The sequence below is a fragment of the Pomacea canaliculata genome, linkage group LG5 (assembly GCF_003073045.1).
Source record: "Pomacea canaliculata isolate SZHN2017 linkage group LG5, ASM307304v1, whole genome shotgun sequence".
Classification (NCBI taxonomy): Eukaryota; Metazoa; Mollusca; class Gastropoda; order Architaenioglossa; family Ampullariidae; genus Pomacea; species Pomacea canaliculata.
In genome coordinates this window covers 13,720,540-13,736,515 of record NC_037594.1, presented here as the reverse complement: position 1 = coordinate 13,736,515, position 15,976 = coordinate 13,720,540, and the positions used below count along the sequence as shown (strand labels likewise).

At 42.9% G+C, this 15,976-nt stretch overlaps 2 protein-coding genes across 4 annotated transcripts; both read left to right on the top strand.

The window, feature by feature from the left end:
• Positions 1-2,905: 2,905 nt before the first annotated feature.
• On the top strand, positions 2,906-13,053 carry LOC112565248 (solute carrier family 23 member 2-like). Of its 3 annotated transcripts, XM_025240610.1 has the most exons (13): positions 2,906-2,980; positions 3,506-3,565; positions 4,666-4,814; positions 5,161-5,318; positions 5,540-5,625; positions 6,028-6,074; positions 6,618-6,799; positions 7,073-7,193; positions 8,533-8,689; positions 9,219-9,472; positions 10,758-11,031; positions 11,452-11,547; positions 11,753-13,053. In XM_025240610.1, exons 3-13 carry the CDS (start codon positions 4,671-4,673, stop codon positions 12,028-12,030), a joined length of 1,797 nt encoding a protein of 598 aa, XP_025096395.1. In that variant the 5' UTR covers positions 2,906-2,980; positions 3,506-3,565; positions 4,666-4,670; the 3' UTR covers positions 12,031-13,053. The 3 variants fall into 3 exon arrangements, with proteins under 3 accessions (XP_025096395.1, XP_025096396.1, XP_025096397.1); XM_025240611.1 differs by lacking the exon at positions 3,506-3,565 and having other exon boundaries at positions 2,918-2,980; XM_025240612.1 differs by lacking the exons at positions 2,906-2,980; positions 3,506-3,565 and adding an exon at positions 3,364-3,481.
• Positions 13,054-14,780: 1,727 nt separating this feature from the next.
• On the top strand, positions 14,781-15,661 carry LOC112563999 (solute carrier family 23 member 2-like). Its single transcript, XM_025238507.1, has 3 exons — positions 14,781-14,916; positions 15,259-15,416; positions 15,550-15,661. Exons 1-3 carry the CDS (start codon positions 14,797-14,799, stop codon positions 15,659-15,661), a joined length of 390 nt encoding a protein of 129 aa, XP_025094292.1. The 5' UTR covers positions 14,781-14,796.
• The last annotated feature ends 315 nt before the right edge of the window (positions 15,662-15,976 follow it).

Sequence of the window (15,976 nt, the reverse complement as noted above, 5' to 3'; positions counted from 1 at the left end):
CACAGACTAAGAAAAAAAAAAACCAGAAACTAAACTGTCTTAAAGAAAGAAAGTTTTTAAAAATAAAAATGGCCACGCTCAACGGTACGGCACGTGATGCAAACAGACTAGGTTTTGTCCTACCCCCTCACCCCCCCGACTTACGCACCTCCTTCCCCCTCCCCTTGCCCCTCCCTCTCCCCCCGGCGGCCGCAGCAAGCTCTGCGCGCGCACATCTGATTAACTGCGTGCGCATCCGACCAGCGCTGCGGCATGCGTGTGCGGTGGAGGGTGTCCTTTGTAGCGGGGCGCGCGCCTTACGAGTTCGCTTTACATGTCAGCAACAATGACAGCCCCAGCTCGGGTTTCCCCTCTATCGCCACATCGCGCACCCTGGGCCGCACGCGGGTAGCCAGCGGAGAGTGGTCGCCGCGACTCCGCCGTTTGTCGGAGGAAAGGAGGATGGGAGGGAAGTGGACGGGGTGGGGGTGGGGGGGTTGGATGGATGGCGGGGAGGAGGGTAGCGGCTTTCAAGGCGGCGACAAAGGAAGGTGTGACTTCTGCAGGGCTCCCCGCCTTCTTGAACTCATTAGACATGGAGTAGTTTATGGTAAGGAAAGCGATCTCTGTCTACTCCCCACCCTCTTTATTCTAGTTCCTCCGTTTCTCCTCCTTGTACCGCGAAAACCCCTACTCCCTGCCTCTGTCTCTCTCACAATCACATTGACCACTTTTAAATCCTCACTGCTGGCCATCAGGACTAAAGCTTGCCCCGCTTACTCCATCATCAGACTTTACCTGCCACACTTCCACTCGACAATGCCCTCTGACTGTTGACCACGATGTACGAAACCTCGTGAATTCTCGTGGTGACGTAAGCTCTCTCCGCCCCCGCCGCCCCCACACACATTACCCAAGATTTATGGCTCTTGTGATTCAGGATAAGGTTCTCTAGGGAAAGAGAATACAAAAAAATCTGGCTGCAATCTGTTAAACCTAAATATCTGCCGAGGGTTTTTTTTTTTTTAATTATTATTATTTCTTTTAATGATAAGGGTAAACCTCGGAGCACTAGACTATTTCCCAGAAAGAAGTCGAAATCGTCATTTAACGTTTGAACACAGAAAAGACTAATTAACATTTGTTCTCAGCTAAGAGTTTGATAACTTGAACCAATCCATGAACTGACCTCATGCTTGAGTTATTGACCTTGACCTATGTATCTCGAGAACAAAAAGGGGAAGGAGGTATTCATTTAAATTTTGGGAAATAGCATTTAGCGCTGAACTTTATCTCTTCATTAGATAACATTATCACCCCACTAGAGCTTTCATCATCAGGCAGACCACTGATTTCACTCTCTCCATTCTTCCCTTTCTCCCTCACTTCTTCCATCTCCCATACTCACTACCTAATCTACAAACCCTTCAGGACTTTTCGTGAAGCGAGCTGCTTTTTCGATAATAAGGGAAAAGTTGTTTGGTTAACAAGAAGCAAGGGATGGTTGCAAAGTACGGTAGCTTGCGAACATCTGTCTGATGCCAGCTCTCCTTCCTCTGGGGACTGAGATATAACTAGGCGCTGAGAAATGCTGATCTGCGAACTGCATTTTTAATTTTAATATAAAGGGGATATATATATATTATAAATGCAACTAATATAATTGACGTCGACAGAAAAAGACACATTCATTGAAAATATATGACATGTTTAACAGACAAAGTGCAGTAACTAATACAGGTTTCGGAAGCTTTACAAAGCTTGAAATGAAGGATTGGTGGGTAGGGGCATGGGACTGTCGACTTCATGGTTTGTTTACTGGTCTGTTTGTTTCTTTGAGAAACCTCAAGTTAAAAGCTGCATGACCCCACGGCGTGAAGTGTCTTTATTCCTACGAGAACGAAGCAAAGTTTTGATTCACCTGAACTTCGAAAACCACACAAAAATAGAGGAAGGAAATGTTGCATGGTCTTCAATGGTCTTCACAGAAATGCCAAAAAAAAACAAAAAAAACAAAAAACCACACACAAAAAAAAAAACTCATGCCCCTTCTTCCTCCCTTTGAACCCTCCACTCCTAATATTTTGAACTCACAATTTCGTTTGCTTTGTTGTGGAGACGTTTGTTGAATTTTTAAAAATATACTACATAATGGAACTCATTAACAGCCACAAAAGAGCACACACACACACTCACACGTGTCTTTCTGCGTTAAAATGTAGTTAGCATGTGAGAATCTCAGCATGAAAAATGGGGAAAAAACTACAAAGTACCGCCAACCAAGATTGTAAAAAATTTAATAGATGAAAGCGTCTTTCGTTCAAATATTCGCAAAATAGAATTCGTTTCACAAATCACGTTGTGTGCTTACAAACTTTCCAGCCAATTCTTAATAAAACCAAAAAAAATAATATTTTTCTGTGTCCATTAAATTTTTTTTTAGAAATAACATTAGCACCTAACTGGCTTATATCGTTTCTTAGTGACTTTGTGGTCGCTCATTCACTGGACACACTGTAGTAGACCTTCTTTCAAAAATTTGTCCTACCACCCATCCACTACCCCACTTCTTCCCATTTCCATACTCTTTTTCTTTTTTTTAATTTATTTATTTCTCTTCTTTCTCTCTTTCTTCTCGTCTCTCTTTGCCCTTTTTAAAAATTACACTTTATTCTTTACTCATCACACTGTTACACATTACGCATTAATCTTTTAAATATTGTATCAGGAAAGGGCTTTGCCTAAGTGCAAAGTTTCCTAGATGCTAAAAGTATTTAATCCCTTTCTTGCTAACCTAGCCTAAGGTCCTTGAACTACAGCCTTGGTAGTAACACAAAGCACAGCGACCTTATGTTTTGCGCCAATGTCTGTTTATGGTTCTCCCCTCCCTCCTACCCCTAGACCCTGTAGAAAAAAACTTGGTCATAGGTTTCAGCCTAGATAAAGGAACCCACGGAGCTTGGTCACAATAATCTCTGGCAGTGGATCTCAACAGGACACGGTAAGGCGGATTTTGCTTCTCTTTTTTTCTGTTTAGCTGTTTATAAACGGCTTACATATTGTTATGTGTATGTAGAGGCGACAAGACATAATGGATGTTGCGCAAATATGTAGAAAATTTAATGCAGGGTAAAAGCATTCATGTTGTTATTCCATCATTGGCGAAGTTGACGGTTGCTCAGCCATCGTCTTGAGCGATCTTGAAACGCTCGCTTTGCCTGCTAGGTGAGTCCTGCTATGCGGTCTTCAAACGGCAACCTTCTGTGTTAGGTAACTCTTTCTGCGATTGTCATAATGGTCCGGCGTTTCTAGTCAAATGCGAACCACTGGGCTCAGCGTTTGCAGGTGACAGTTGTGATGTAACTCTTTCTGTCGATCTCGAAGAAAAGTTCCTTAGCGTTCAAGAAGCTGAAGACGTGGTGACTGTTGACCAAGTTCTTCGTTTGCCGAGAACTGCCCGAGAAAGTTTTGCTCATTTACTTAACACAGTTCCGCCGGTCAGGTGAGATGTTTTCTGTCTGTCCAGACACAACAGTCGCACCAGAACCCTGCCCTGGACGACGTCCTTACCACGTGACAGTGATCTGTACGTGCGAACTTTGCGTATTAGATAACTCTCAGCATTCTATCTTTGCCCTCCAATCCTGGCTATTATATAACTCTCACTCAGTAATGTTTTACGATGGTGAATACCTTTTATAACAACACATTTGTCCCTGTGCTGGCTAAGATTTATCTCCTGAATATCACAAGCAACCAGATATGTATATGTTCGCATTTTGTTTCAACTGTTAGCAATACCTCCTTTAGTTGTTTACATTCAGTATCTGACCCTTTGTCCCTTATTTTTGCCTTTCTGCTCGCCGATGTCACGACCTGAGTTTGTACTCGAGACGGCTTGAAAATTCCCACAATGAGCAGGCGCAGGGGTCAACAGGTCATGTGTATTTGCGTGTGCAAACAACAAATTTCTGCCATGGACTTGCACCTTATACAGACAATGAAGTAATAACAAATGTACATTGGTGCAGTGTGTTACCCACAACACTAGGGTCAGGATCACTAAGTCCCACATAATAGCAAGATGACCTGATGACCCCTGTGCACTGTGAGAATGTTTTCTCGAGGACAAACTCAGATCGTGACATCGTTACTTCATCTCCTGATGACTCGGCAATACACAGAAACTTTATTATGTGGCATATGGCAACATGCTCGCTAGACTAGAAACATCTGTTTAACAACTCTTGACACGGTGACAGTCAGGTCTTTTGTATGCTTTGTATGCTCCCCTCCCACACACACATCCGTATGTTTTGTCTAGCCAGATCTTTCAAATAAAATAAATTAGTTTGAAATTGGCATAAAAATTGAAGGTAGTGATATCTTATCCCTATGACACATTTGCCAGAAATGTTGAAGAAAATCACAAGAAACATATTTGCTGTTGTTGTTGGCAGAGTCATTTTCATGACAAATTCGAGACATAATTTGCAAGACTTCTTAGTTATACAGGAGTGACTGATTGTACAGGAGTAACACTTCTTTAGGTGTGCTGTAACATCACTGAGTCACTTCATATGAAAAGCATGTGAAAGTGAAGAGACTAACCGTCTCCCAAAATTGTCTGTAACCTCGCCAGCAAATCGATGATCTAAGGACTTCTGCACGTGATGTTTGTCTCAGTGTCGATGGAGTCGGAGAAACCAGAAGGCAAACGACTCGGAATGAAGGGTCAAGGACACAGAGACACAGAGTCTGACCCCTCAGACGACCTTCACTTTAAAGTGAACGAGACGCCGCCTCCACTTCTGTGCCTGCTTCTGGCCCTGCAGGTCAGTGAGAACTTAATGTCAGTAGATGGCCAACAAATAAATTTCCATTTATAAGTCGCAGGTCAATTAAACCATCGTTTGAAAGAAAGATTATTAGCTGAGGAGATCGGTCTCAATCTTTCTTTTCATCATAAGACAGAAAAACTCTGGCATTTTTTTTATTGGAGAAAGCCCTAGATCCTTCAAAATTCGCTTTTTTAACCCTTGCAAGTATTATCATTGTCGTCGTCGTCGCCGTCGTCGTCATCATCATCATCACTTGAGTCTTTAAGTAGTATCAATTCCGTTCAACCTGTGTTTCCGAAAGAGACTCTTACCTCTTTGATGATGTGTAAACCCGTTTCAGCAAGTGATCATGACTATACCGGGCTCGCTGTCCATTCCCATGCTTCTGGCGGAGCTGCTGTGTGCAGACGACAAGGCTCTGGTGAGAGCTCACCTGATGGGCATCACCTTCTTTATGTGTGGACTGGCCACCCTCATGCAGACTGTCCTGGGCATCAGGTGAGGGAATGCTCTTTAGATGATACTTTCCCTTTCTTCCTGCTCCTCCTCTCCGTCTAACTGTCGTGCACTCATCGTGCCAGGACTCACCTGTCTGAACCCTGTAACCTCGCTGTTACAGCACGTGTGTACTTCAAAAATACTGAATGATTGCTTTTGTTTGTCGAGTCAGTGTGTGTGCGTGTGTGGTTCTTCTATACAGTGTTAACTCCTGTATCCAGATTACCCATCATTCAAGGCGGCTCCCACACTTTCATTCCGCCAGTGATCGCCATGATGGCTCTTGAGAGATGGCAGTGTCCTACAGGTAATGTTTGTGTGTGCTTGTGTGTGTGCCTGTGTGTACACGTGTATGTGTGTGTGTGTGTGTGTGTGTGTGTGTGTGTGTTGTGTGCACGTGTATGCGTATGTGTGTCTGTTCATAAAGTTTTCAATAGGCTTCGTTCTTTTCTCAAATCTTTATCTTCTGGAAAAGAAGATTCAAGTAATTTGAGACCATCCGTTAGCAAAAGACTAATACATGACTAGGTGTCCCTGGATCTCACTCATCAATCGAACTCTGATTATCTTCAATGAACACTCAAAGGAAAGAAATGGAGAATGGGGGAAAAGAAAGGAAAAAATAAATAAATAATAATTTACAAATTGCAATATAAGTCCCTGTCATATCTCTCCACTTAATCACTGAAATAATATGGTGTTGTTACAGATCCTGCGGAATATTCAGAGCATCTGTGGAAAACCCGCATGAGAGAGGTATGACCGCCAGATGCCAGATAATGGCGGTGTTTACGTTTCTAGAACACTCTAAACAACGTGGGCAGAGATGATAAATAGTTGGGGAGGAGGGGTCCGAATAACACAACGAAGGCTGAATATTTTCAGTGTTTAAATTGCGTTTAAAGGACTAGTGGGATGCCAACTCTCTAGGCCCAGTTCAAGATGCCAGAGGTCAACAGCACAAATGTCAAGACATGTCATCGATACATTTAATCACGTTAATCTCTTTATTACTGTATCAATAGCATCATTACTAAAATTTCACTAATGACACCTCGGAAGGAAACCTTAAAAATTAATTTAAAAGAAGAATTTTATAAATCGTTTTGGTTTGCCTTGGAAGTAAATATCTTTCCATCTTGCATATATAACTTCAGTAAATAGCTTTCTATTAATTGTGATTCAATTCTTCAAAAATATTCCTGGTAGTTGTCATCATTGCTGCTGTCTGTTGATCTATGGTTTATTCTTCATTCGTGTGATTATTACATCTGCTGTGTCTCTGCATCCTGCCGACAGATCCAAGGCAACCTGATGCTGGCCTCGCTGGTTCAGGTCTTGCTGGGGTGCACGGGGCTCATGGGGCTACTGCTGCGCTTCATCGGCCCCCTCACCATCGCCCCTACCATCGCTCTCATCGGCCTCTCCCTCACTAACGTCTTCGTCTTCTTTGCCAAAGTGCAGTGGGGCATCGCCTCCTTGTAAGTCGGACACGCCTGACTGGCCACAAATATGGGGCATTGTTGTTGTTGTTGTTGTTGTTGTTGTTGTTGTTGTTGTTGTTGATGACGATGACGAGGATGATGATGATGATGTGGAACTAGAATGCATAAATCTAGGGTATTTTTAAATAAGAGAATATCAAGTGTTACAAATATAACGACATAATTATTAGCCTAACTGTTAATGTAAGGAGCGGGTACATTCACACCACAGACACCTGAAACATAATCTTTGACTCATTTCTCTATCAGGACCGTGGTTCTGGTGCTGGTCTTCTCCCTACTGCTGGGGCGGTATCATCAACCATGCCTGTCCTGGTCACGTGACCGAGGATTCCACGTCGGTCGGTTCCCAGTCGTGCAGCTTCTCTCGGTTGGTATCTGCTGATGTCTGTTGACAAACGTGCCATAGATGTCCATGTATGTGAACCCCACAATTCTCAAGTAGGGTCATCATTCGTGTTCACCATCATAGCTCAAAATTCGATCATTTTAATTTTGGATTCCTTTTTAGTATCTTGTACTTTGCTACGTATCATTGTATATGTTAAATGAACGTATTAAATAATGATTTCTATTCAATGTGTATGTGGGCGGGGAGAGGGGAGGGGAATGGGTGTTTTACGCCGAGTCAGCAACTAAGACTACATGGCGGCAAGACAGCCAGCCCTGTAAACAAATGCCACATGCAGTCGACTGGAGGTAGCTGTAAGATATACAAGATGAAGCATTGCCCTGTGTAATTATAAACAATTACGGAGGCTGACAAACCCACTGTATTCTAGGCCAGGACCTTGTTGCAAGTTCATTTGCCGACCTCCCGTTGCGCTGCAAGCACTTGTTGCAGGACACAGTGGAAGCAGGGTGCACGTGCAGTTTAACGCCCTGCTGCACCCTGGCCCACCCTGGCCCACTGCCCTTTGTTCGTGGCAGTCCATGGACGGAGCTTGTCTTACCACCGACACGGCACTCAGCTTTGTCGGGTGGCAGCTGGTTGCAGGGTGCGTGATGGGCCTACTATTATGTCCGATGTCGCCAGCCAGACACAGCGATAAACAGATAAACAGCTGCCCAAACATAACCATACATACATATGAATGATAGATACCCCAATAAGATTATAGATGAGGAGCAGAGTTACAAACACAACTACAAACAGATAAAAGAGCTAAATGATTGATTACTAAATTCTTCGATTCATTAGACAGAAATGAAAGATGTCCAAAAATAGAGACATAGATTCTTAAAAACAAAACAGTAAAATGATAAACGACAGGAGCCCTAACACACACGAAATAAATTCTTGTAGAGGTGGTAATGTCATTCTATTCATAAGTATGAGTATGTAGGACATGAATGAAAATAAAGAAAACCTTGTTCTGTCTTTATAATCTTAAAAAAAAAAAGCAAAGGATTTTTCTGGAAGCTGGGAAGTGAAGTGCCAGACCTCGCTTTTCTCGGGTGCAGCTTTTATGTGAAGGTGGTGCCCATCTCTCCCTCTATGGAGTTCAGAACTCACTGCAGACAGCTGGATCCAATCTAAGAAGATAACATAAAGTTCCTGCGTTACACGGTTATCGAAGCAGCGCGCTTCTCATTTTGTTTTAACACAAGCCTGATAACCTAAGGCCAAAGCGATCACAAGTATGCCTCATTCTCATTCTCATTCTCATCGTCCTTTTCATTGGCGACTCACTGTGATCTCTCATCAGCCTCTGCTGGCGATGGTCGTTTCGTGGCTGACGTCACACATACTGACGGTGACGGAGGTTTTCCCGAACAACGTCAACAGCTCCTACTACATGGCGCGCACTGACGTCAGACTGCACGTGCTGCGGGAGGCCCCCTGGATAAGCTTTCCTTACCCGTGTAGGTAACTGACTTCGTGAACAGAGTCACCTAGGATTTAAATAAAAATTAAACAACTTAATTAATGTACGCTTCTCAATGTGTCGTGTCACAGTGCTGTGACAAAGCTCCTGGAAAATATATTTTGAATGTTGGTAACAAATCATCTGTAACAAATTTAAAAAAAAAAACACTAAAATAATGGGGAACAAAAGTGAAACTGAGATGACAGTACATTGTATTACTTCAGTTACCTACCCCTATGACCACAACGATGTGCTAGCTAGTTTTCAGCTTCAAACAGTGAACTAGAAGTAGGCATGAAAATGGATACATTTGTTTACGGGCAAATGCATTATTAGACTCAAAGAACGAATACTACCTCATGGCCTTAATAACATCATCCTTCGTTTTCCAGTGTCTGGCGTCACAATTCACAAAAAATTCTAAGGAAATAGGGGTTTAATACAAAAAAAGGAGAAAATCCAAATGAATTCAGCTTTAAAATAATACAGTGTATGATGGTATCCGTTGTCTTTCCTGTTGACAGTTCAGTTTGGACTCCCCACGGTCAGTGCTGCAGGATTTTGGGGGATGCTGGTGGCCACTATGTCATCAGTGGTGGAATCCATTGGTGACTACTATGCCTCGGCCAGAATTTGCCGGGTCCCGTTCCCCCCGCCCAGTGCCATGAACCGCGCCGTGGCCATGGAGGGTCTGGCCAGCGTCTTCAGCGGCATGTTAGGTGCGGGCCATGCGACAACATCCTACAGCAACAACACAGGAGCCGTTGGCATCACCAAAGTGAGTTGCAGATATCGTCTGAACTTGTACAATTCACTCGCAATTCAGCTTCATCTGGCCTCTGTCCATGTTCTACACCTTCATCTGTAATGTCCAGTTCCCTTCAATCGTCTTCTTTCTTTATGTATTTTACTTTGGAGAGTATTTTTTATCGTTAGTATTTTTTATCTGTATATTTCATTCACTTTCTAACTCAAAGGAGGGTGTTAGGGAGAGAAGCTTGGCTGATATTTGTTTTCAAAAGCACTTCTAAGCCAACAATTACTTATCTTCGTATAATTTTAATTACATAAACTGGATAGCTGACTTTCGGCTCTTTCCGTTAAATTCGAAGTCACAGATGAACCAACCGTTCGGGAGAAGGAAAATGCCCGTTGCTTGACGTTTACGCATGCGCGGCGGCACATATGCCATATGTCGATGGCACTGTATAGTTACATCAGCAAAATGAACTTTACTAACGCGCGGATCTCGCGACTTTCCAAAACAAAACTTCGTGGGCCTCATGGTTACGAGGAAGAATGCCCGACAGATCCCCCCACAACCCTCAGTTGGGTCCAGGTGGTTCCGTAGTCCTTTGCCTCGCTTTCTGCTGTTCTTTTCCAATTCTGCTTGGGTCTCCCACATTTTTTTTTTTTACGTGAGTGGGTTGTTAGCCCAAAGCAAAACCCCCAACCTGGAGGGTCAGGAAAAAACATTTTCGTCTGGCCTCTCCCCTGACAGACCTGTTGGGCTTGGTTAGACCTGCCAGGAGCACAAGGCTCCTGCCGACATCGCTCTGTAGATCGACAAGGCGCTCAAGTCACAACACCACTACAAGGTAAGTGGCGCCAACTGGTGGTAGGTAAATGTGGGAACGTGGATTGAATTTTAAATACAAAATGACGGAGGTTTTATTAGATAGATCATTCCTCGTATATTTTGGTAGCCGCTACACCGGTCCATGAGGCCTCGTTCTGGTTTCTAGATAGTGGTTGCGTGAATAAGGTCCATACACTCCCGTTTCAACAATTACACTTTATCTCAGAATTCAATCGATCTTCAGCAGAGTGCGCATGCATAAACGGATATAACCTTTCAGTCGCCACGTGCACGGGCTATTTGCGTCCTTCTATCAATGCGCATCGGATACATCCGTAATTTTTATTGGTCCCGTTAATGTTTTCGATTGTAAAACAACGGCAGTAGTTTGTCAGGACTGCGGCCTCGCAGAACACAGAACACAGGTCACAGGTCATCCATCGTCTGATAGGATTGTATTTCTGACCTTGTCCTTGTCGTGCAGGTGGCCAGTCTGCGCGTGTTCCAGCTGGCCGGAGTCCTCCTCATCGTGTGCGGCATGTCCGGCAAAGTAGGCGCCGTGCTGACGCTGGTGCCAGACCCGGTGGTTGGAGGCGTTCTTGGCGTTATCCTCGGTCTCGTCGCCTCCGTCGGCTTGTCCATCGCCTTCTACGCCGACATGAAAAGTTTGCGCAATATGACTGTGCTCGGCGTCTCCCTGTTTTTTGGGCTGGCTCTGCCGCAGTGGGTCTCCGACTATCCGGACGCCATAGAAACAGGTTTTATTCATCATCGTCGTCGTCGTCATAGTCGTCACCATTATCATCTGCAGCTGTCTTGTTATTGTTGTTGTTGTTGTTGTTGTTGTTGTTTTCTACAGCCCCTGATTTGCTCATCAGTTTGTAACTATTCATCCTTGCTTTAATGATATACTAGCCTTGTTGAAGAATAGGATAACCGAGAGTTAGAGCATTGGGGTCCAGAAGTGCGGTTCGATACCCGTGTGGGGCAACAAAATTTCCCCTGTCGAGGCAGCTGTCGGGAATGGGTAGCTGACAAAATAGAGTACATAAAGAAGTAGGAATACATTTCCATATTTTCTAACTAGTAATGTGAAGAGAACCTCTAGAATGTGAAGAAAAATATGAAGGCATTATGTGTAATGAGTCAGGACTTCAAGGCATTCGTTTGATTTGCAGGTTCCAGCGACTTGAACCAAATTCTTAAGGTCGTGCTGGGTACGCCCATGTCCATTGGCGGCATCATTGGTTGCATCCTTGACAACATCCTCCCAGGTTAGATGTCCCTAGAAATATTAGATTGATGGCACGGATATCGTTCGGTCATTCTATTTTTAGTGGTGTAAGTAATAAAGATAAGTCCAGTGCAGATTAAGCAGAGAAAGATCGGTTGAAACACGGTTCAGGCTGAAATGTTAACACAGTATTTAACTGATACATAAGTATTTATTTTCGTTGGTGCTCTTTTGTTTGTCAACAGGCACTCTGGAAGAACGTGGACTTGTCAAATGGCTTCAAATGCAATCAGGTCCCAAAGATTCCTGCTCAACCCGGATCTACGACATCCCATACATCACAGGCTTCCTCAGAAAAATAAAAGTCTGCTCCTACCTGCCTGTGTCACCCACCTATTCTGGTTTTGGCTGCACGCGCAGCCGCTTGAGATCACGTGACGAAAACGGCGCTGACTCAAACGCAGTGATCAAGAACGGAAATGCCGCGTCTGCGACGAAGACGTTTGACAACCATGATGTATGACGTCAGATAAAGCAGTTATGCTCTGCACATTGGAACAACCTTTCTTCTGAAGAGCTCATCACGGCATGAGATGCACCCTGAAACAGAAAAACTCCCTAATCCTAACCCTCGTTCAAACTCTAACCCACATTCTAAGCTTGTACTTATAATCTCTAACCATAGAGGTTTGTTAATCGTCATGGTGTCAAGAGTTATCCTAAAGTAATCCTTATTCTAACTCAAGCCCTAGATTAACTTTGAACTTTGAACCTTAACTTTGAACCTAATCCTAATTCTAGCCCATTTTCTAGATTATTGTAGGTGTTGTGAGCTGTCCTAAAGTAATTCTAGCCTTTACCGAGCTCCAGCCCTAAATTAAACCCCAACCCTAACCTAACAGAGTCAAACCCCAGTCCCAGGCTATTTTTACAGCTTATTATAAAAGTGTCATGGCGTAGTGATCCCTCCCAAAGTCAAGCTAAGCCAGCGCCCTTATGTTGAAAACAATTTACGACAATTTACATTTGTATGATTTTTTTTTTTTTGATTTTTTTTTTTTTTTTTGTCGTTTCTCTTGTTAATATCGATATACACACTTATATCTTTATATAGAAGTCCTATCTTCACATCGATTTTTGTATGTATAAACTTCTCTCTTACACGCGCTCGTGAACATACACACACAGAGAGAGAGCTTTATCTATGATCCCAGAATCTGGCAAGTGGAAATGTCAACACATGATGTCAAGTATAGTGACTGTGGACGGCCATTTTATCCAGGGGAGGCTACTGTAATCACAGTCTGGGAGGGACGCGGCAGGTACCTCCCTTGGAATTAAACACCTCAGTAATTTTTAAACCCCTTTCAATGACACTACATTTTATTATATTTTTGAGACTGAAAGCATTTTACTGGTTTCTCTATGTAATCACCACGAAATTATTGTTTAAAAAGGCAATAAATTTTTAATGATCTTTCTCGTTGTTTTGCTTGAGTACATCCATATGTTTATATCGACACCAGAAAATTCACTTTTATCGCGTAAGAACCCCTCAAAACTGCCGCATTTTTTGCGGGAGACACTAAAATGAGAAATAAAATAAACAACAAAATAACGAAAAAACTTGAGCAATATTTTCTACATTTTTATCAATCGTGTTTGTACCAACAGTGAGCAATTCCTTAAAAATCGTTTTGTGAATTTGTTGTGTGGGCGAACAGTCAATATAAGTTTGATGACAATCCAGTTTGGTCTTGTGAGCGTTCACTACAGCAGCCAAGCAATGTAGGTAACTGAACCCACAAAAAATGGTGCAATTGGCTCAGTTAAATTTGAAGATATTACAGGACTAATTCCAGCAATTATGATTCCTACTATAAATAAAAGATTGATACATGGGGCAATGAGAATTATTTAGAGTTGAATGTCCTGACAACAAAATAAAAATCGACGTTAGGCTTGCAGGATTGTTTTTGATTAAATAGTTATTAAGGGAGTAGTTGTAGGAAAAGTGAATAGTTACAGATATTTAGGTATTATTAGCGATGATAAACTTACTCTGAAAGTCCATGTACATAATGTAACATTAAGAAGTACTGTCTGAGAAAACTGAATTAGCTTGCACTTAGGGGAGTTTGTAACCGTCATCAGCATCTGCGTTCAAATCGCTGCAGGGTCATGGGGTCAAACTCTATCTCTCCTTCCTCTTTGCGAAGCCTGAATGCAATTGATGACAAAACTCAGTTACTGATTGAAGGATTCATCTCTCTGCCTTACCCTAACTTCTCAGTCTCCTTACAAAATGTCCGGATGGTTCAGATACACATGCTTTCCATTTATTTCTCACGTCCTAGTTTTTCACCGAGGCCACACAACTGCTGAACTACTTTTTTCTCTCATTAATATTGAAAGTGGTACAATGTTACGTAAATAAATTACACAGAAGTCGTTGTGCCTTAGTGTAAACAGATGGATTTTTATCTTGCCCTCTCCTGAACTCTGAGCAGGTTTGTAGCCGTATGTTGTATCCAGTAAACTGTATTCCCCATCCTGAGGTCACATGTCACCCACTCGCTCAGTTGTTGCCAATCACAGCACTTTATAATATTTCCCGTCTTAAAATCCTGGTCTGATTCAGGATAGGTAAGTGCAGTTTCTTGTATCCATTAAATAGATGTAATTTAGGGGCTCATTTAAAACTAACAGTGTAGGCCATAAAACTGGTTAATTACAGTGATCCCTTGTGTGACAATTAGAACTTATTAACATTGAGTAACTTCATCACTAAGTAACTGAACATAGAGGTTCATCATGTAGTACAGGAATTTTTAAAATTAGAGAAAGAAACAGGGGCTCATCATGCAATGAATTCTGTGATAGACTACTGGATAAAATGATGATCTCTCCTTGTCTATAGTATAAGAAAAATATTCTATTTACACGACGAGTCTACAGCGATTTGACGAGTATTTGCATCCTCATCATTTTACAAAGCTGCTCATAATTTACTGTAGTTCTGTAGCCGTGCGGACTGCACGTACATGTGCTGAGCTCCAAGAAACCGTCGCAAGCACTGATGGACGATCTCAGCACGCATGATCACAATGAGAAGGTTGTTCACGGTCAACATCAAGATCCCCTCTCCACCTCCTCCCAAAGCATCTTCCTACACCACTGACTTCGTCGATGAGCTAGAATTAAAAATCCGTCAGCTTGGAAGTTATTAAAAGTCCTGTTTGTGTCAGCGAAGCAGGTGGCAAAGGAGCAGGACTGCAGACGACACAAAATGCATGGTCAACGCCAGAGACACAGCTCAGGTGAGTCTGACCTCTCGGTCTCTGACGATCTTCACTACAAGGTGGACAAGACGCCGCCGCCATTTCTGTGCCTGCTTCTGGCCCTGCAGGTGAGTGAGAACTTGTAGTCACCAAAACATCAGATGGCTTCCTACAGGCCAGTCTGACATTAACAGAATAGGTGACAGGGGGCAGTCTTTGAAATTAAAATAGTGGCTGGAAATGAAATGTAGATATACCATAACCCAATGGGTAAACAGGAACTAAAACCTGAATTGTCGGTATGAAAGCTTTTTTTATGACTGATAGTAAAGCAACAACCGTTCTGTAAACCTTTTTCGAAAAGTGATTGGGATGTACATGTGCTCTGTAAATCTGTTTCCGCAAAGGGATTCCTTAAACCTGTGTTTCCGCAAGTGACCTGACATATATGTTGTGTAAACCTGTTTCAGCAAGTGATCATGACCATCCCGGGCTCGCTGTCCATTCCCATGCTTCTGGCGGAGCTGCTGTGTGCAGACGACAAGGCTCTGGTGAGAGCTCACCTGATAGGCATCACCTTCTTTATGTGTGGACTGGCCACCCTCATCCAGACTGTCCTGGGCATCAGGTGATAGCGAACTCTCTTATTTTCACTCTCGATTGCTTTTTCCTCAATTTACTCTTTCGTATGAGATTCTGCTAAGACTTGTGTGTCTATATAGCATAGTATTCAAATGTTTTGATTGCCTTTCTTTATTCAGATTGCCCATCATTCAAGGTGGCTCTTTCACCATTATTCCTCCAGTGATCGCCCTAATGTCACTTGACAAGTGGAAATGTCCTGCTGGTAATTTCACTTTAATCATTTCTTAATCGAGTTGTGGCTTCTTATTTATAGCATAAATGTAGAAGTGGGTACGTGTGTTCTTTGCATGCCCGTGTGTGTGTGTGTGTGTGTCGTTCGCGCTTGCTATCGAAAGACCTAAGGACGAACTCTCACAAACCGCGCGCACACATTATTTGTGAAATTGCTGAAATGTTACCACAGATCCTGCTAATTATTCTCAGCACCTGTGGAAGGACCGCATGAAAGAGGTAGGTCACAAATTAATGCTGATTTTACTTGTAAATTGCATCGCTGACCCTTACAAAGTCTAACAAAATGCAAATGTAATCCATAAGCAGGAG

Coding starts and splice junctions, on each gene's coding strand:
- LOC112565248 (XM_025240610.1), top strand. CDS start 4,671: ATGGAGTCGGAGAAACCAGAAGGCAAACGACTCGGAATGAAGGGTCAA. Junction 6,075..6,617: donor GGAAAACCCGCATGAGAGAG/GTATGACCGCCA, acceptor TCCTGCCGACAG/ATCCAAGGCAACCTGATGCT. Junction 11,032..11,451: donor TCCGGACGCCATAGAAACAG/GTTTTATTCATC, acceptor TTTGATTTGCAG/GTTCCAGCGACTTGAACCAA.
- LOC112563999 (XM_025238507.1), top strand. CDS start 14,797: ATGCATGGTCAACGCCAGAGACACAGCTCAGGTGAGTCTGACCTCTCG. Junction 14,917..15,258: donor GCCTGCTTCTGGCCCTGCAG/GTGAGTGAGAAC, acceptor AACCTGTTTCAG/CAAGTGATCATGACCATCCC. Junction 15,417..15,549: donor CAGACTGTCCTGGGCATCAG/GTGATAGCGAAC, acceptor TTCTTTATTCAG/ATTGCCCATCATTCAAGGTG.